General features: G+C 39.6%; 1 protein-coding gene across 1 annotated transcript in view; it reads right to left on the bottom strand.

Annotated features, from left to right (window-relative positions):
- The window catches only part of AHCYL1 (adenosylhomocysteinase like 1), a 41,865-nt gene extending 21,079 nt beyond the window's left edge, over positions 1–20,786 (bottom strand). Inside the window, exon 1 of the mRNA XM_012751585.3 lies at positions 20,371–20,786. Coding sequence (XP_012607039.1) covers positions 20,371–20,490 — 120 coding nt within the window. The 5' untranslated portion in view covers positions 20,491–20,786. The remainder of the gene's footprint in view (positions 1–20,370) is intronic.
- Between the last annotated feature and the right edge of the window lie 271 nt (positions 20,787–21,057).

Here is a 21,057-nt window from a genome sequence, read left to right as displayed (position 1 = left end):
CTTCTACAGATTCTACTCACCCACTCCCTTTGCAGAGGAAAGGAAGAGCATATGGCAGCAGAAACAGGTGCAATACCTTTTTTGACATTTACTAGTGATCAGTCTATTTCCATTTCAGATGAATCCAAAGTTATCAATAAGTACCAATTTCTTGGTACAAGAAATATACAAGTCTGAACACCTTTCACCTCAATGAGATAAAAGAAGCTTCCCAAAGATTCCCTTCCCAACATGTTGCCCTCAGATACACCCACCAGAAAACTTATCTTAAGGAAATCAATCTCAGGCCAGAGCTGAATCCACAGCCACCTTCAGTCACTTGTTCCATTCCCTAGTACAGAAACCAGTCTTCTGAGACTCAGCAGGTTTTGGCTGCTCCCTGCTCTCCTTCCCAGTCTCAAGTTTCTTAAGTTCTCAGTCTCCCCAGATGGGGCCTGAGTTTGGGCGGGGAGGGGGTGCCAGGCTGACTAATCATAGCACATATCTCCCTCCCCCACTCTGCTCATCTCTATGTCTCAACAGTAATAGGATATAACATACACATGCTGCTAGAATCCAATTCCACAGTCAGAGGAAATACTCCTTTCAAAGTGGGACTCAACTTGATCCTCAGTCAATGCTGGTGAGAGGAAGGGGTGAGGCAATACAAGGCCCCATGCTGCTGAGTCACTTAAAAGGTGAGGAAAGTAGAGATTTAAAAACTCTATCAAGAGCAGTTTTACCTTTAACAGACACACCCCCTCTCTTCCTATGAAACAAAACACATTACTGGCTTTCTACTAATTGTCTGAAGTGCTCTAGTTCTGTGGTCCCCAAACCCCATGGACTGGTACCAGTACATCTGTGCGGCCTGTTAGAAACAGGGCCCCATAGTAAGAGGTGAGCAGCGGGCCAGCGAGTGAAGCTTCATCTGTATTTACAGCCACTCCCATCCCTAACCATACCCTCCCACTCCCCCTACTGTCCCACTCCATCTGTGGAAAAACTGTATTCCATGAAAATGGTCCCTGGTGCCAAAAAGGTTGGGGACTACTCCTCTAGTTAATATAAGTGACCGAGGCCTCCCAACTAAAGGTAAAATCAAGAGGTTAAAAAAAAAAATGGCAGTAAGTAGGAAAGGGGTTCCTAATGTTTTGAAAACCACAATTTACAACAGAATGTAGCACACATCCAGACTATGTTTCAATGCCTATTTAGCTACCTACCTGTCCATTTGCCTGGCCTGTCCATACTTCCTTATCCTCCATCCCACTACCAATATTATATAAAAACATGCCAGTCATCTCTCTTTTTCTCCCAAACATTTAATTATCATCAATTCTAGGTTTAAAAAAATATTAGTACAGGTGACTAAAGAAATCTTAGTTCCTGAAACATACCCATTACTTTTTGGTGATACACTATGGTCTTCCCCCACCAGAACCACTGTTGAACATTCTTCCTAACTTTATTATGATCATTTTCAACATACAAAAAATTTAAAAGGATAATATAATGAACACCTGTATACTCTCCACCTAGACTGAATCTTTCCACTTTCCATATTAGGTTTTCTTCTAGGTATACATACACACATACACATGCATACTTTCACATGGTTCTGCAAAAAAAAAAAAAAAAAAAAAAGGTTGCAAACATTCACCAATAAATTCTTCAAAATACATCTTCTAAGAATAAGGATATCCTCCTACAGAACCATGATGACATATCACACTTAAGAATATTAATAATTCTATATCATCAAATATCCAGACTGTATTCAAACTTCCCAAATTTTCTCAGGAATAACTTTTTATAGTTGTGGACCCATCACTCTCCTCCTCACGCCCTTCCAACCCAGGTTGGAATCAAGGTGCATTAAATGCATTTGTTAAATTTCTTTAGCCTCTGCTAATCTAGTACAGTCCTTCCACTCTCCATCCCCCTTGTGATACTGACTTTTCTTTGAGGAATCCAGGCCAGTTCTTATGGAATTTCCAATATCTTGGAATTTTCAGATTGCTTCCTTGCTATAAACTGGAAGTTCAGTTCTGAGATTTGAAAGAGATTAAAATTTTGGCAAGAGCATTTCACAGATGATGTATTACATTTCACTTTGCATCATATCAGGGAGCACATGACATCAGGTTGTTCCACTATTAGCAATGCTAAGACTGAACCCTGGTTAAAGGGAGACCATCATATCTCTTCATTGAAAGGTACATTTTCTCTTTTGCAAATAAAGGTTAATTTGTGGGGTGACACTTGTCATTCTATTAGTATCCTGCTCCCTAGTGACTTTACTAGATATTATCCTTGCCTGAACCAATAATATTGAGGGGTTATAAAATCATAATTATGTTTTTCTATCCTTCCTTCCACAGATATTAGTTGGCATTCTTTTATAAAGAAAAGCTTTTCTTCTGTCATTCATATTATTTAATGTGTTACACTCAGTTATACATAAAGTGCACCGAATGCTCATATTGCCCAGCATTGAGCCAGTGGGAACTTTCTTCAAGCTGACTCTTCTGTTCTTTTGACATGATATACCAGGCTCACCTTGTTCTTTCTCTGCTCTAGACCTAGCATCAGCCATTTCTCTAAGGAGTCTTTATTTCTTTTAGTGGGTAATGGTATTCAGAAAGTAATATCTGGGTACAAGGCATGCTAACTGCTGTGAGAGTTGTCACTGCTTTTAGGTTGTTTCAGTAGGGAAAAAAAATCTTTTTGTTTTACATGAGTTCATATTGATATTTTTATTTCAAATTTAATATTACCTTTTTTCAAAAAAAGTTTAATTTCCCTATATGTATCTCTTTTCTCCCATGTTGAAAATCTTGCTCTTTAATAACAATATTTATCCACTTTATTCTATAATACACATACAATAGTTTCAAAATGACAAGAATAATCTTATTACTAACCATAATTTACTGAATGACATGTCAAGATTTCATTAAAATCTTTTATCCTTAGAATATATTTCATAAAGAATGCATAGTCAAAGTACAGTTTTCTGGGTGATTGTATAATCAATTTGATATATTAGGTTAGGTTATATTTGATAGTTTAGTTAGGTTCATTTGTGTTTATAAACAATTTAAAGGTTCCTTATTTTTCTCTTTGCTTTAATCTTATTTTTGAAATATAAAACATTTATGTCTCAATGCCACCATTTTCACTGCTTTCTGGTTTATCCTTCTGTTGCTTTTTTGGGGGGAGGAGAGGGAGAAAATATGTATTTATATTCTTATTTTCCCTCTCTTAATCAAAAGGAAAGAGAGGGAAAATATAATCTGTACCTGGTGTTTTCCATTTGGAAATCACTTTGTATTGGTTCAGAGTATAAGAATCAGTATTTCTTGATTGTTGGAAAAGACCAAGGAAAGACCAAGGTAGGTTACTATATGTTTGTAAGTTTGAAATAAGAGGTGGATTGTAGTGCACTGCAGTTCCGAATTCCTGAGCTCAAGTGCTCCTCCTGCCATACAACAGGCACATGCCACAGAACCTGGTTTCAACCTTGATTTTAAATGAAGCGCACAAGAAGTTAACTTGGCAAACCATACTGCAAGATATGCTGGGATGTTCTTTTTTAAGATGAAAACTTGTCAATTGCTTACAAATAGGCAAATCTGTATTTTTCAAATTCATGTCTATGGGAAGAAAATTTAACACCAAATGCAAGCAATCACTGGACAGCTCTAGAAGATGGGATCTCTGGCATTTTGGAAGGTAGTCACACAGATTAAGCAAATGCCATCTGTGTAATTTCTTTATATTATGAAAAAGAACATGATTAGCAACGTATAAAAACAATTTTTCCTTCATAGATCTGGAAGCCTAGCTCGAGTGGTTGAAAGCCAATTACATTTTACAAATTCAAACTAAATTCACATATTTCCTTGACTGAGTGAATCCCAGCTGTTGAGTCAGCTCAGCATTTGAGAAGGCTAGGCTATATCTTAACTAGAGGTAAAAGACATGGAAAGTCATTGCCAAGCAGTACTTAGTTGGGCAGAAGAATTACAAGCAGCTCCCAATTAGTGGCAGCCAAGTCTATGAGGGTTGGTGTTCTGAATCCCAGGCTAACATCCAACAAACATTAATGAGACAGAAACCATATCATTTTTTTTAGTCACCATCCACTGCTTCCTATAAAGTATGGGTTTAGGGAAGCAAAAAGACCTCAAAACTCAACATTAAATAAATCTGACTTTAAGGACCTAATGTTAAATAGTGACTATACAGTGACATGTATTGTTTCCAAATGTGACTGGGTTAATGGGGCTTTCGGAATCCATTTTGTAGTTAAAATGCATATTTTTCAAGTTCAAAGGACAAAGTGAAATCCCTTTAAAGATCAGCTGCAGCTGACTTTAATTTCCACAGTTCTTAAAAACAAAACAAAAACTATTAAGTCTCTAGAAGAGACTAGAGACACAATACACAGACAAGAAACTATCAGTCAGTCACGTCAAACTATTTTTAAAACATAAGTATATTTTTCATTCTAGAGAGGCCGTATTTGCCATTCTTCTTGACTAGAAAGACAAACACATACCAAACAACTTGATATGTATATGTTCAATTTTAGATTAAAATATCAGTATGAAATCATGACCTTAGATGACTTGTAAGAAATAAGCTGGTTGAAAAGAACTGTTGATTGTGACATTACATGTTGCTCTAGAATGAATGAATAACACACAACCCCCCCATCCTCTCCACCTCCCAAGACCAGAACACAGAAGTTTCAGTTTTCCTCACCTATAACTTTCTGAACAGCTATTTTCTGACAAGTAGACAAAAGTACAAGGATAAAGATTTCTTGCTATATATGTTGTATGCCAAACCAAAAGTCAAAATTAAATTTTGTAAAGGATGTTATTTGGGCAAATTTTATCAATAAATACTACTACTAGAACATCACTAATCTAAATATTTTCAAACCATTTTTGTTTAACTCTTGGCATACAAAAAGAACAAGCTTCACTGATAAAACCACCTGAAAGCACTAGGTCAAGATTTTTACTTAAAGCTGATTCAAAAACAAGTTTGAAATCCACACTTACTAGTATGGTGAACACCAAGATCCTGAATGCCTAGATCTCTATGACTTTACAGTTTAAGTGCTCTGCCTCAACATCAGTGACTTACAGTTTACAGAGGACTTGTAGTTTCAAAACATTCTGGAATCTTTTGAGTGCTGCATCTACACTTCACAGATGAGAGAACAGGGGTGAGGGTTAAGTGACTTGCTTAAGGCAATTCACTACCCACATTGAGATTTAAAAAGCAAAAAACAAAAAGCACCTACAAGCTCTGTACTATTTTCCTTCTTTTGGAATAGGCTGGGGAAACAGCAGCTTTCCTCTTTATTTTCGATGGGTCAGTTTACAGAAAAGACTATTGCTGTATTAAAGCTTTCAATACTAAACATTTGTCAGCTTTAGGAAGAAAATCTTAATTAATTTTGGGAGAAGTGAAATGATGCAGACAAAAATGTAATGTTTTAAAGTTGCCAATGAATTGCCATTGAGAGGCATTATATCCATTACCTCATTAGCCTGGAAAGGGTGTGAATAGTAGAGCCCAAACAACGTGGAGGCAAAATATTCCATTCTAGCATACCCATTGTCTTTTGGGAGGTGGAGTGAGGAGAAGAAGAATGTATGGGCAATCTAATCCTGACCACTTTACTAGGACAAAAGAAATTAACTCAGAATTTCCTATTTAAATCAATTCTAGCAGCATTTACACAAGGAAATTTTCAATTTGGTATGGTTAAACTGACCAGTAAGTTTTTGTTTTTTCGGTTTTTTTTGGTCACCTGGGAAACTCACTGGTTATTTTCATGAGAAGTTACCATACTTTAAAATATATAACAGAGAATATATATTTAAATGTGCTTTTCAAAGGGATTTATTTATGTGCTAAATAGTGATAAGGGATTTTTTTCTTTCACACACTAACACTTATCACAATCAGAGAACATGCCCTTAAATTGAAAACATTCCATTAGGTTCCTTTCTCATCTATGGTGTGCCATTCAAAAAGCACCCTCTCCAAGTCATCTCACATCTTATATTACTACCATGTCTAAAAGATCTAGTGAAGTTGAATTTCCCCAATACAAAAAGAGTTATATTAAATTTAGGGACCCCAAATCGGAAAAAAAAAAAGGACAAATTTTGTCATGAATGTATTTTCACTTTTTGGTACCACCTCTCTGACTCTATTAACTTAAAGTTCTTATAAGGCTATTAATTTAATCAAAGTATTCTTGATTTAAGTACATGATATATGATCATTGAATCTTGATTTCATAACTATGGTAGATATTTAAAGTACCTGATTAAATAATTTCACTTGTATGTGGAATCTAAAAAAGCCAAACTCATAGAAACAGGAAGGGCAAGGGTGGATACCAGGGGTTGGGGCTCAGCAGAAGGGAGAAACAGGGAGATGTTGGTTAAAGGGTATAATCTTGCAGTTATAAGATGAGTAAGTTCTAAAGAGCTATTGTATAGCAGAGACTACACTTAATAATAATATATTGTATACTTGAAATTTCTAAGAGAATAGATCTTAAATATTCTCACTACATGCACACAAAAGTTAACTGTGAGGTGATGGATATGTTTTTTTCTTTTTTTGAGACAGGGTCTTTCTTGCTCTGTCAACCAGGCTAGCTGGAGTGCAGTGGATGATGGATAGTTAATTAGCTCAACTGTGATAATCATTTCACAATGTATACATATATCAAAACATCACATTGTACATTTTGAATATATGTAACTTTTATTTGTCCATTATACCTTAATAAAGTTGAAAAATGTAAAATAAAGTACTCAGTTAATGAAGAAAAATTTCCACTTATATGGTTTTTAGGAACAGAATTTTTCCAAAAACTGAGTAAGCAGGTTTTAAGTATATAGTTTCACAAGCTGAACAGAACTGAAAAACATAATAGTCCCAGGAAGTGAGGTCTGGAATGCCTTTGGTCACTTTAAGGTTTCTTTAAAAATATAAAGATAATTGGTATGCTTATATTTCCCAAGATTAGGCAGCTTCAGCTTTAAAGCATCATTGAGCAAACAATGAGATGTCCTTGTATAAACAGCCAGTTGCAAGGTTTCCTAGCAGAGCAGTTTTTCTATATGCTGGAAAGCAGTTATAACTGGAACCTCCAGAGCCTCCTGACTCCTCTGGGAAGGAGTGTGGACTCTGTTCTCTAATGGGATCAGAGTTTATACAAGTTTAGTCTGGAGGGCCTTAAATACAGTCCTTATTCAGCTATCTTTCAGTGTAAATATGGAAAGGTCCCCTTCAACCTCAGGCAAAGCAACAAGAATATCCCTGTACAGACTATCCTAAAGTAAAGAGGTCTTGGCCTGTGGTTATACTAACGATCAGATTTCAGGGAGGTAAAGGTAGAATTGGCACAGGACTCTATGTACTCCAACCTCTAAATCCCGCTTTCTACATAATTCTCTCTCCCAGTGCCCCAAATGAAATGTCATTCATGTTTCTGCAATACATGTTACACACTGTGCTAACCCAGAGGCAGGACTTTGACCTTTCTTTCATGTCAAACACCAATTTTTCTAGGGATAGAGACATATTAACGTTAGTATAAATAAAGCAAACCCTTATCTGCCTTCCCTTTTTTATCTTGGGTCCCATTTGATGATAAAGAAATAGTGACAGACCCCTTCAAGACTAAAGAGGAATTGTGTGTGTGCGTGCATGTGTGTCTGTGTGTGTGCGTGCGTGTGCCTCAGATCTGCTCACTCTGGCTTATGGAGGAAACTGCTCTCCTGGCCTTCTGGCTTACCAGCCTAGTCAACTGTCTTTCTGAGTTCTGTCCCCTTTTTTTCCTATCATTTTCCTCTAACCTTTACTCTTTGGCCATTTCATCAGCCCCTCAAATCAACTGTGATTTTCTATGTTTTTGAAGCCAGAATTTCACAAAAACATCCTGTCATGATCTTTATAATTTTACTCTCACTTCAGTCCAGGAATGCATAATATAAAGTAGCATGGCATGGGAATTCTTATTTCTTTGACCTGATTTTTAATCCATTGAGTATAGGAAGCACAGCCAACCAGAAACTAGAGGTGGGGATGAGGACAGAGTCAAAATGATTCTTAGCATTTCACGTAAAATACAGACTCAAGAAATGCTGTTGGCTTAGAGGAGACCTGGCTATTCCCTCTTTTTCTAGAGATACCCTTCTTTGCAAATTGCCTTCACTGTATAGATCAAAAAACTACAACCCAGTCTGGCTAGCATATAATACTCTCAAACACTTAACCCAGGGCCTGGCTTTATCCCAATCACCACATCCTCAATTCTGACAAGGATTCTAGGTTCTTAGCCTGGGGTCCACAGATGGGCTTCAGGCTGCCAACTCCCTTTCATATGCAAATTGTTATGTTTATAGTCATGTGCTCCACAATGTCATTTTGGTTAATGACCGACCATATATACAACAATGGTTCCATAAGAATATAATGGATAAGATGATAATTCCTATCATCTAGTGACTTTGTAGTGCAATGCATTACTCAAGCGTTTATGGTGATGCTGGCATAAACAAACCTACTGTGCTGCCACCTGTTTAGAGTCCAGTACATACAATTATGTGCAGTACATAATACTTGATAATAATCGACTATGTTACTGGTATATGTAATTACTATATGATACTTTTTATCATTATTATTTTTTTTTTTTTGAGACAGAATCTCACTCTGTTGCCCTGGGTAGAGTGCAGTGGTGTCATCATAGCTCACTACAACTTCAAACTCCTCGGCATCAAGCAACCCCCTTGCCTGAGACTCCTCAGTAGCGAGGACTATAGACATGTACCAACAATACATAGCTAATTTTTCTATTTTTAGGAGAGTTGGGGTCTTACTCTTGCTCAGGCTGGTCTCAAACTCCTGAGCTCAAGCAATCCTCCTGCCTTGGCCTCCCAGAGTGCTAGGATTACAGGTGTGAGTCACTATGCCTGGCCTATCGTTATTTTAGAGTGTACTCCTACTTATAAAAAAAAGTGAACCATAAAACAGCCTCAGGCAGGTCCTTCAAGAGATATTATAGGAAGGCACTGTTATCATCAGAGATGACAGCCCCATGCCTGTCACTGCCCCTGAAGACCTTCCAGTAAGACAAGATGTGGAGATGGAAGACAGATATTGATAATCCTGACCCCATGTAGTCCTAAGCTAAGGTGTATGTTTTAGTTTTTAACAAAAAAAATCTAAAAAGTAAAAATAAAAAATTTTCAAAATAGAAAAAAGCTTATAGAATAAAAATATAAAGAAAATATTTTTATATGGCTGTACAATATGTTTGTGTCTTAAGCTAAGTACTATTACAAAAAAGTCAAGAAGTTAAAGAAAATTAAAAAGTTTATAAAGTAAAAAAGTTACAGTATGGTAAGGTAAATTTATTATTGAAAAGAAATTTTTAAAAAATAAATTTAGTGTAGATCAAGTGTACAGTGTTTATAAAGTCTACAATAGTGTACAGTAATACCCTTGGTCTTTATATTCACTTACTACTGACTCACCCAATGTAACTTCCAGTCCTGCGAGCTCCATTCATGGTAAGTGCCCTATACAGGCATACCATCATACCATTTTTTCTTTCTTTCTTTTTTTTTTTTTTTTGAGACAGGGTCTTGCTCTGTTACCCAGGCTAGTGAGCAGTGGAACAATCATAGTTTACTGCAGCATTGAACTCCTGAGCTCAGGCGATCATCCTACCTCAGCCTCCCCGGTAGTTGGGGCAGGTGCATGCCAACACACTCAGCTTATTTTTCTATTTTTTTGTAGAGAAGGGGTCTCACTATGTTGCCCAGGCTGGTCTCCAACTCCTGGCCTCAAGCGATCTTCCTGCTGTGGCTTCCCAAAATGCTAAGATTACAGGCATGAACCACCATGCTCTGCCCCTTTTTAATCTTTTATATAATACCATACTTTTACTGTAGCCTTTTTGTTTAGATACATAAATACTTACAATTGTATTCCAATTGCCTACAGTATTCAATAAAGTAATATGCTATACAGGTTTGCAACCTGGGCACAATAGGCCCCACATAGCTTAGGTGTGTAATAGGCTATATTATCCAGGTTTGTGTAAGTACGCTCTGTGATGTTCCCACAATAACAAAATTTCTCAGAATGTATCCCATAGTTAAGTGGCACATGACTGTATAAGCATTATTCCAGAATATGAACACATCTCTGATAAGGCTCCAAACCCCAAATGGTTAAGAACCCCTATACTAGACTTAAATGATCCAAATAATAACCTCATAAGAATGAAAGCTCTACAGAGTATGAATCTTTGTTTGTTCACTGATGCATCCTAACTGCCTAGCACACACAGGTCCTGGGACACAGCAGGTCCTCAATCCTAAAGAGACAGGGCTGCATGACTTCTGGTCATGGCTTGGGGCTTAGTTTGAATGCCATGAAGAAGAGTAAGGGCAGACTATTCTTAGGACTTTTTCACACAAGGCACAAATTTCTTCCTCATGATCAAAGTCATCCAACATAGGTCGTAGCTGCATTACCATCTCAATATCAGATTTTGTAACAATTTCAGAGAGCCTTGCTAGATAATCTAAAAGAGTGGTTCTAAATCTGGGATTTTCATCTGGGGAAGCTGTTTCAAAATGCCACCCTATTCTCCACCTGCCCATCCCTAATTCTGATTAAATTGGTCTAGTTTAGGGCCCAGTTAATGAATATTTTGAAAAAGCTCCTTATGTGACTGACAGCTTCCACTCCTCCCTACCCCACGAGAAGTACTGATCTAAGAAATTAAGTTAAGCAGAATCTGAAAAACCAAACACAAGCACACTGAGTTTATCAGGCTCCTGATAAAGTGACTTGAGGAAGACAGGGAACAAGTGGGTTAGATATGCCTTGTTCAGAAATAAAACAAATAAGAGAAAGGAAGTAGGGAATCTACCTCTCATACAACTCCATCTGTCAGGTACAGACAATCGATCAGATGGCTCCACAAAGGGTTAAGAGAAGATGACAAAGAGCTTGTCTGAGGAAGACAGACCATATTTTTACAACGGCTTGGTCTAAATTCAGTAAAAATTGGCAAAGTGTTCTCATTCCAAACATGCCCAGCACTTAGCTAATCCCCTTGCTGTTAAGGCAGAAAAGAATGTGCAGAATTATGAACCCCCTACTCCCCAAATAGGAGTTCCTTCTCTTGAATGTATAGGCTGAAACTAATCTCATCACAACTATTCATTCCTAATTGCAAACTAGGTATAGAAATAAGGTGCTCCTCAACACAGGCGCTCTCCTTCTAACCTTTATGATTTGTAAACATCCTTTAACCCTGCCTACTGAGAACCAAGCCTTTGCCAACCTCAATTCATTCTCAATTGGCAAACATGAACAGAAACTACTCCCAGAATAATGATTCCCTCTGGGAAATCCTGGGGAAAGGGTGCAATAAGGTCAGCCCCTCCAACATGCATTTTCCTAGGACTTACAATACAGCTAATTACACTGAGAACACCATGTCCCAAACCAGCCTGGTCTCTTTTCTGTTACAAACCTGAAGTAAACAGATTCTACAGCAGCTACAAGCCTGTTACCAAGGCCACTGTATTGATCAGTATAATTAACATTCACAATTCATCTAGTCCAGCAGGACAAGCCAGCTGGGCTATTCCCCGTAAGTGAACACTGGGAATCTTCATGTCTTGCTTGCTAAGAAGTCTGGTGCTCAAAGCTGGGCAGTTAAAACTCAAGTACTGAATCAGAAGTTGGGTACCAACTAGTCACCAACAGGAAACAGAATTAGTTACCAGAGCAACTGGACACATCTGCTATCTCTACAAATCACCTATTTCAACTTCCAAAGCAGCAAAATTGTGAAGGTCTCCCTTTCCCAGAAATCCTGCCTAAGTCATGTACTTTAAGGAAAGAAAATACAAAAAATCCGGTGCCAACTACAGCCTGAGAGCTTTTGGCTAGGACAAACACTGGCTCATTTCCCAGAAGATTGTAATTATAAAGAAGGTGTGTTTCAAAGGCAAGGGCACATACAGCTTTTGAGCATCAAGCTCAGCCTGGCTCAGAAGGGGCAGCCAGGGTCGCAGAATAAGAACCAGAAATTTGCTCAGCACTGTTGGGAAAGCTGTTGTTTATTACTTTCAGTGTTCCAAAGTCAAACTGCTCAACTAATCACTAGCCCCCAAACCTCAAACACCCTAAGTGAAAGCGTCCCTGTTCCTTAAATCAAAAGCATGTGTAAACCAGAACACTAGTTTCAACTTTGGGCAGTGTCCCTGATGCTAAGTGTTTAAAATTTGTTTCAATGGTGAAAAATTCAGGTCACCTTCCCCATTATGTCTAAGGATATCCCTAAACCCACAGCCACTGGATTAAGCAGCTGGAGGCAGGTATTCAGACTTATAAAGGGATCTACTAAGGTGTTAGAATTTCTCACCTGTACTTCTTGGTACTCCCTTATCACCCATGTGGGAGGGATCTAAGTTAGAAAGACACCCTTGGCCAACTGAAAGGGAAAGTGAGTCAAAGCTACCACGAGTCCAACTTACTTTCTCCTAGGGATGATCATCTATGTTATTTTATTCAATAAACATTTAATGATAGTGTTATGTGCCAGGCACTACATACTATATGTATGTGTGTATATATGTGTGATATAGGATCCTTGCCTTCAATATATTCCATCTAGAGAAATCAAATGATAAGATTCAAATATCATCAGCCTTTAAAACAGTTTGAGAAGTACTACAGTGAAATCTATTTTTGAGAGACACAGGGAGGCAAATTATTTTGTTTATACTCAGTCTAGTATTCCAAACGCTCTTATGGAAGCTGCCCTAGAGCTTTAGTTTAGGGGCATCCACACTTCATATGAAGAGCAGTGGGGTCAAGATACTACAGAAAACTCCAAAAGTAGCTGAAATGCTGCTTTGAGTGTGCCTGAGTTGAACCCTCAAGGCATTTATTAATATAATGAGTCTCTTGGGAAGCCAAGGAGCATCCCAAAGAGGGGGGTGAAAACACCAACAACTTCAGCTTTATTCCAAGCCACAAGGACAAACTGCAGGCTGGAAACAATCTCTTAGCAGTTTCTGGACATGTAACAAAAAGAGGTACTATGACTTAGAGGCCTGACCTTCTAAATCAGGGTCTTTTAAACCGAGGATCTATGACTGAGTTTCAGGAGTCTCATAAATCCTCCAAAAGTATACAGAAATTTTTGTGCTCCTGAATTTTTCTGAGGAAAGAACCATGATTTTCATAAAATTCTTCAAAGGATCTGAGACTCAAAAGATGAAGAATGATTGTTCTAGAGTCTCTCATCCAGAGACTCTCAAGAACATTTCCTCAAATGAGGAAAAGAGAAGCCTATTTTAATTCTCTACCTTGCACACAAATTTATCTGTCTATTGACCTCTCTTCTGAAATTGGAAACAGAGATGGGGGTGTGCATTTTTAAAAGTCAAGGTGAATGTCTCTTTTTTACATCTCCAAAATAAAGCTAATAGTTGTGAAAGCCCAAATAAGTTTTCCTTAAAGTCTTCGAGGAAGGAGATGAGGTGGCACTGGTCAAAGAGGGCAGATCAGAATCTCTGTCCTATTAACATGTTGATAGGTCTCTCTTTTTTTTTTAATGTCAGGCTTTGCAGACCATAATGGAAATAGGTCATGGCTCAAAAGCTTTAACCTGAGGTCAAGCTAAGTCTGGAGGAAAAGGATAAAGTAATTCCCATTATGTCCATGGAAACCTGTGCCCAAAAGGTTCACCTTAATACAATTAATAAGTACTACAAGAGTTGGAGCCATTTATTAAAAACTTCCAAAATCCTGCCATTGCTCAAAATTCAGCAAGAACAGCTTCATTCAAGAGGTCTAAGTGAATGAAAAATGGTTATACTCATCTTCTCCAGGCTTTCAGCCCCTTCACTCTGACACTCACGAATTTACCTTCTAGCTCACAGAGTGACATTGCAGATCAGCACATTAGCACTTTCCTTGGCACCTTGAGTACATAGACTCAGTGGGATTCCACTGATGCCATCGTCTACTCACAGGTTCAGGAGAGAAAACATCTAAACGATAGGGTGTGCTCTTGTTGGGCAGTTCTTCGGATTGTAAAGAACTAAGCCCGAGGCTGGTCCAAGATGAACAAGCATGGAACAGTGAGCAGTTCCAAACCCTTCTGTTTACTAAGCCTCATTTCCATCACACAACGAAGTACAGGGTGTCCATTTTAAAAGAAGTGAACTGGCTTGGACTGGCAGAGGAGAACCTGTTAAGCCCATTAAGCCTCACAGGTTAAGTACGCAGGCTCATTAGCTGAGGCATTAGAGCTTTCATGGTAAGAAAGCAGGAGCATGCTTGCATAGTCTTACACTTGTGGTTCTCTCAAAGTCCTTTTCCTAATCTCTTCCCCAGGATTTCAATTACTACCTATTACTGGTGGTTCATTAAACTTTTTTACTGTGTGTCTTGTTTGCATAGTAAATTATTAAGCCCCACTGTCTATACTGTTAGGTAGTACCAATCATAAAAATTCTGAGATTAAAGCACCAGGGTGAATCCTTTAGAAAAATGAACAGAGATAGAAACAAAAATGAAACCAGTCTGAGTCTCAAGGAAGACATGGGTGCTCCACCCTAGTTCTGTAATTGGTTTAGAGCAAAGGCCACATATTTCTGCAGGAGAAAATCAGTTTTACATAATTAGGAGCAGGCTGTTAAAGCAGTGTGAAACTCCTTGGGGGAGGGAGTTGGAGTACATAGAGACAGGATCCGAAGGTGGCTATATAAAATTATAAGTCACAGTTCAGAAGAGTCTTATGAATTGTTTCATGTAGTTCAAGGATTCTAGTTTTGGGAAGACCCCTAAACTATTGCAGTTTATGGAAATAAACTCCTGCACTGAGCCTAGCTCAATGTCTGACAAACACCTACATTCTATGAGTGCAATTTGTATTGGGGGAGGCGGGGTTGGGGAGTGGTAAGGTAGAGCACATCTCACTTCCATCACAAGCTCTAAGATCTCTCATAGTCTATGCACCCTCTTGTAATCAACAAATAAGCTCTACATAGATGTTCCAATAGAAACATCTTTGTTTTGGCTCTTTAGCAATATTTCAAAATTAGCTGCTCTCATTTGAACTATCATGTCATATCATCCAGAAAGTTATAAATAGGGTGACCATATAAACCAGGGTACTTTTCAGATTGTAAGAAGGCACTCATTGGTCAGCATGCTAGGTTAATGGGTATAAACCACAACTGTCCCAGGCAAAGCAGGATATATAATCACTCTAGGTATACAAAAAATAAACACTAATATTTACTAAATGCTAATCCTCTCAACCAATCTGTTATTCCTCATTTTATAGACGAGAAAATGGAGGCTCAGACAGGTTAAGTCACTTGTCCAAGGTCATAACCATAGATGGTAGAGACTGAAGATAAACCTGACTCCAAAAATCAAGTGCTTAACTTACATTGTACTACTACTCATAATTTTAGGAACAAAAAGGGGAAATTAAAGAGGTCTTACGTAACAGCCAAGCAAGAGTGGGACAATAAGAGAACTAACTATCTGAATCAAAGGAAAATAAAGGCAACCACAATTCTATGTGAATTTTTATTTACTGCTTACCACGTGAAAGGCACTAATAGCGCTGACAAGAACTGAAAGGAAAATTTGTGTTAAGAATCCGCCTTCAACTTGGGATTCTCAGATTTCAGGTTGGAAAAAACTCCGGTCTATGCAAACGTGTTGTCCTGCATATATGATGGGAATGATTCTGACTCACCTCAGCAGAATGTGTTCTGAATTATTATTCCTTTCTGATTTATAATGAATTATATGCTCAGTATAAAAAAGGTGGCCCTTCTTTATAAAAATTTAATACCACATTCCCAAACTTGAGAAACAGGTATGATTCTCCTTTACCAGGTAGTTCCTTTAAAACAACCCCAAGGGTGCACTGGGGTTTGTTTACAAATCATTAACTACTTGAGGTGGCAGAGTAAAGTTTCTAGGAATCACAGGCATCTAAAGACCTACATGATTCTATGTATCAAAATAACCTTTATAGACAAATTCAAAAGAATATTATACTGGGTAACACACACTGGATCCAAATGACACCCTCCTAATAAAAGGTACATATCTGTAATCTTGCCAGCAAAGGATCTAGACAATGAACAGATTTCTCTGTTACAAGTTAAATGTCTAAAGGAACTTGGAACAAAGTAATTTGGAAACCAGAGCGCAAGTAACTAAACCAAACCAAACCAAATCAAAAAAGAAAGGTGATCAAGATCTGTGGAGAAATCTTAAAAAGAGGATCTTCTTGCACCCCTGACTCCTATTTCAAAGACTACTACTAAAACAGTAGCACTCTAAAGAGAATCAAGAGATACTAATGATGTGGAGAAGACAGGAAATGTGGACCTATCAAATCTCTTTTCAGTGATCCTGAGAAGTACTGGTGTAAATTCTATAAAACTGAACCAAAAATTAGCCATAAGATAACCATGATGAGAAAAGGAGTATCCTGGACAGGTTAACAACTATGCAGTACTCACTGGGACTCTACTTGGTGGGCTTCCTAAGTCGCAGCTGACTCTTTTGATGAATTAGTGCCACACATGATTTACTCAAATAAAGAATATCCCATAAACAAAAGTAGCTTCTTTTGTATTCTTCTTCTCCTTCCCTGTATTTTCCTGGTGGTAAAGGTCAGATTGCACAGATCTTAGGTCAAATGCCTAATATATCACTCCAGAGAGTCCTCGCAATGTTCAGAGGCTCAGGGAACTGCAAACATTCTGATAGGCCTTCCAGAGAAACATGCATATTGTAGGAGGTTTCATCAGCAAATTGGAGATTGAGTTTACTCTATGAAAAAAAGAGTCAATTTGACAGTGTTAATTTCCAAAGGTCCACTGACAGTTATCATCCCTGTGATACAAAGTAAGAGGAAGAGAGGGATAAATAACTAGTGATTATGGGGAACTAGATGACCAATTTGGTTTGACTAATAACTGTTAACATTAGAAAAGGGTCTTCAGTTGTGGTACAATGTATACTTACTCTTACAACTCAAGATCTCCTTTTCTCACCTCAGATTTTCCTAGCCATACCATCTGAAATCACCAGTGACAGTTGTGAACAAGCCTTACCATGTGAATCATACTATAGCTATTAATAAAGTCCCATGAAAATTTCTTTTAGAACTTTGTGTCGAGAAAAGTTGTCTTCCAGAGGAATTGGCATGTATTACTGGTATTTCCCATGCCTGCTAAGGAGACTGTGATTCTCTTTATTTTCTGGCTGCCAGGAAGTTAAGAGTTGCATGTGATGATCAACCTCATAAACTACTTCAGCCTTTGAGATTAACGATATTTTTCTCCTTCTTTCTATAGTTTTGACTTCCTATTTATATTAATATCATATATATGTCCTGTGTTACAAGCCACCTCAAATGTTCATTACAAGTATAAATATACTAACAGAATTCTTTTTAAAAATCATTTTTGCTATCTTAACTCCCAACATGCCCCTATCTCCACTTGTTCCAAACAATAGGCACTTATTTGGCAGATGAGGAAACTGAAGCACAGAATCTAATTAATTTAACTGAGATGTCTGTATGGCTGCCTACCAGTTGGCTTCTTGACACCCAGACATCTCAAACTTTGAATCAAACCAACAAGTCCTATTATGTTCATAGCAATGCTGTAGACCCAACAGCATACAAAACTAAGTCATGATTATAACTGAAGAATACAGATATCTATGTTTTAATTGATGAACATCCACTCTACCTCAAAGCAAATGAAGTGAATAAAGGCTGACCAGAAAGTTATATTGGGATCTGAGCTGATTGAGGACCATCAAGGTCACCCTGAAGTAACCTATATCTCTGGCATTAGGAATGTCTTCAGTTCCTGAGGGGCCTCTGGACCTTGAAATGATCCAGGGATTACTTGGTCTACAGCCAGACTAGAATTCTCACACGTAAAGGACTGCACATTTGAAGAGGTTTTTTTCTCACACCATTCAGTACCATGCCAAAGTTACTTTTTTCCCTTACTTTTCTCATGCTTTCTCACATTATCAACACATGGCAGAGGTACAAAAGTGACTTAGTCATAATGTCCAATTCAGCTGAAGTGAAAAACAGATTACCTAGGACTCCCTATGTGACCTTGACTAGTCCTCAACTGATCCATTAACTAAATAAATGCCTTTTATCATCACTAGGGATAGGGTAATTAGTCATCATAAACCACTTTAATACAAAGTGCTGCGTAAATGCTACGTAAAACACAGGGGCACATTTACCAGTAAATGGAAACTTACAACAGGGTCTTCCCACATTCCTAGCAGAGACTGCTTCTTTTAGCTAATGGAATATTAGTCTAAAATCATTAGCACTTGGCCTGATAATAATACACATTAGCAACATTCCTCCTGGGAAGAAGAGAGGAAAAGGGATATATTTATTCCTGGTAGGCAGCCACATGGATACCTGAGTTACTAGTTAGCCAGGTGGGCAATTAATATTTGAATACCAAAAAAAATCTGAGTACCTACTAAATGCTAGATACAAGGTTAGGCACACCAGATACAATAGTGAACAAGAGTCCCTGCTTTTATGGGAGTTTACAATCTACAATACAGACTTTCTCCTATCAACAATGGTACTTGCAAGAATACAGGTACTTGCAAAAATAAAGGCAAGTAACAATAAAGATTCCTAATCCTCTGAAGCTACTAGACAAAAGAAGATGAGTTAACAGGGAAAGGAAAAGTCTGGGAATTAAGGTATCTGGGCTTTCCCATTCTTCCCCCTAATTCACCTGAGGTACCACTCTGAAGCATTCTACTTATAAGTGTGACTATTTCTCCAAAGAATAGTGCAGTTAACAGGGGGTTACTGCCTCAACAAAGCAGTCAGCTGAGCTGAGAGTACTAAACATAAGGTTAATCAGACTTTTTAGAATCAAGGGACGTTCCACAATCTTTTAAATGAATTGTTGGTAAAATCTTAATTTTGTGAGAAAACAGAGCTAAAACACACATGGTGCTTTGTCTTTTCAATCTTGCTTTTGATTTCTGGAGTGGTACATTAATTCACTTAAAAAAAAAACCACATTTCTCACACTTAAGACAGTTTAACTAGCTCAGGTGTAGGAGACTCCAGGACTGTAACTATTCCTGCAAACTTTGCTTTGTTCAGCTTATACAAGCCCTGCATCCCATTAAACACTGCAGGCAAAGAGACAGCCTTGAAACACTCTGTCCTCATCCATGAGAAAAATATTTATCTGGGTTCTCATTGGCTTCAGGAAGGTCACCTTCTTGCAAAGGTTCTCTGGTCTACTGTTAATTGGATGCCAAGTATGTAGAAAGTCAAGATGTGGCTGGCAGTGAATGATCAAAAGGCACTAGGGATCCCAATTCCACCACCCAGAGAGCTAGTTATACTAAAACCTCCAAAGGTTACCATTTATAAGAGCAATAGAAAAATGTCCTTTGAGCTCAACCCACAGCACAATAGACTAAACTTGTTCCGCCTCAGTAAGTGCAGTAAAGAATGAGCAATCGTTCTCTTACCACCCACTGCTCCAACCCACCCAAGCTCCTTTCTCAAGGGATGCCTAAGTGATCTATTCACATGACTCTAGGATCAACGTGTATCCATGACAGTGTCTGTTGTCACAAACCTCCAAATGTCAATTTCTTACATATGTCCAAGCAACTGGAAGACCACACAATGTGAAAATCGTAGATTTTCAATCTCATGCTGCCCTCATTGCCTTCACCTGCATAAAGCTAGCTTTCTTTTCTCTTGCCTCCCAGCTATCACGCAGCTGTTGGATAAACTGGCCACTGCTCGAAAAGATTTGACGGAAGTTCTGCCAGATTTACCCACCCACCTAAAGGGAGGTTTTCTCTAACACCGCCATCCCCTGGACTGGTCAGAGGTCAGCTGAGTTGGTTCACCCCCTTCCACTCTCGTCTTCGACATCCTTCAACCAGAAAAATTCAACTGCAAATTTAAGGCCCTGCCCCGTTAGGTTTCAAAAAGATCCCGGGGGAGTGGGGCCGAGGGACAAAGGAAAGCGAGGTCAGGGGCGGCCTTTTCAGCCCGGGATAGGCCTGGGGCCGCTCAGCCGCCTCCCTCCGCTCATCACCTCCGTCGTCCCTGGTCACCCCAAACCCTGGCCCCTTAAGCCCCGAACTAGCCGGAGCTTGGGCCCGGGCTTGCTCGCACCCATCCCGCGAGGCCGGAGTCTGGGCCCCCGCCACCACCCGGAGCCCCCGCACCTTCTTGGGAGCCTTGGTGACGGTGGCCATGAAGGAGTACTTCTCGGCGTCCTCGATCTCCTTGGCCTGCTTCAGCTCCTCCCCGACCCCGGGCAGCGGCATCGCGTCAGGCATCGACATCCCCCGGCCGGCCCGGCCCGCGGCTGACCCGCCGCCCCCGCCTCTTCCCCTCACGGGCGCCCGCTCGCCCGGCCGCGCGGCGCCCTCCGACACGCGCTCGCCCACCCTCCCGCCGGGCCGCGCGTCCAGCTGCGCCGGCTTCCGAGGTGCGGTGGCCGGCGCCTGGTCTCCTCGGCAGCCTAAGACAACCTGACCGCGACACCGGCCGCAGGAGCACCAAAAACAGCAGTGCCCAGCGCCGAGCGCCGACCTGCCCGCGCCGCCACCTCCGCTGCACGCAAACACGCACGCAAAGTAAGGGTAGAGGGCAGTGACGCCACGTCAAGTACTGGCAGCTCCGGGGAGTGCGGGAGGATGGGGGGGAAGGGGCGGGGAGAGTCGGCGCTGTGTCTTGATGTCACCACACTGGGCTGGGCCGGGCCGCAGAAGCCGCCCCTCTTCCTTTCCTGCTCGCGGCTTGTGAAGTTCTCAGGGTGAGCCGGACCTTTTGCGCCACCAGGTGGCGCCATCAGCCCTGTGAGCGGCGCGTGGTTCGTGCAAAGATTCCGCCGAACGGAGGATTCTTGA

The sequence above is a fragment of the Microcebus murinus genome, chromosome 2 (genome assembly GCF_040939455.1).
Source record: "Microcebus murinus isolate Inina chromosome 2, M.murinus_Inina_mat1.0, whole genome shotgun sequence".
Taxonomy (NCBI): domain Eukaryota; kingdom Metazoa; phylum Chordata; class Mammalia; order Primates; family Cheirogaleidae; genus Microcebus; species Microcebus murinus.
Note: the sequence above shows the minus strand (reverse complement) of the source record. Positions and strands in the feature narration are given on the sequence as shown.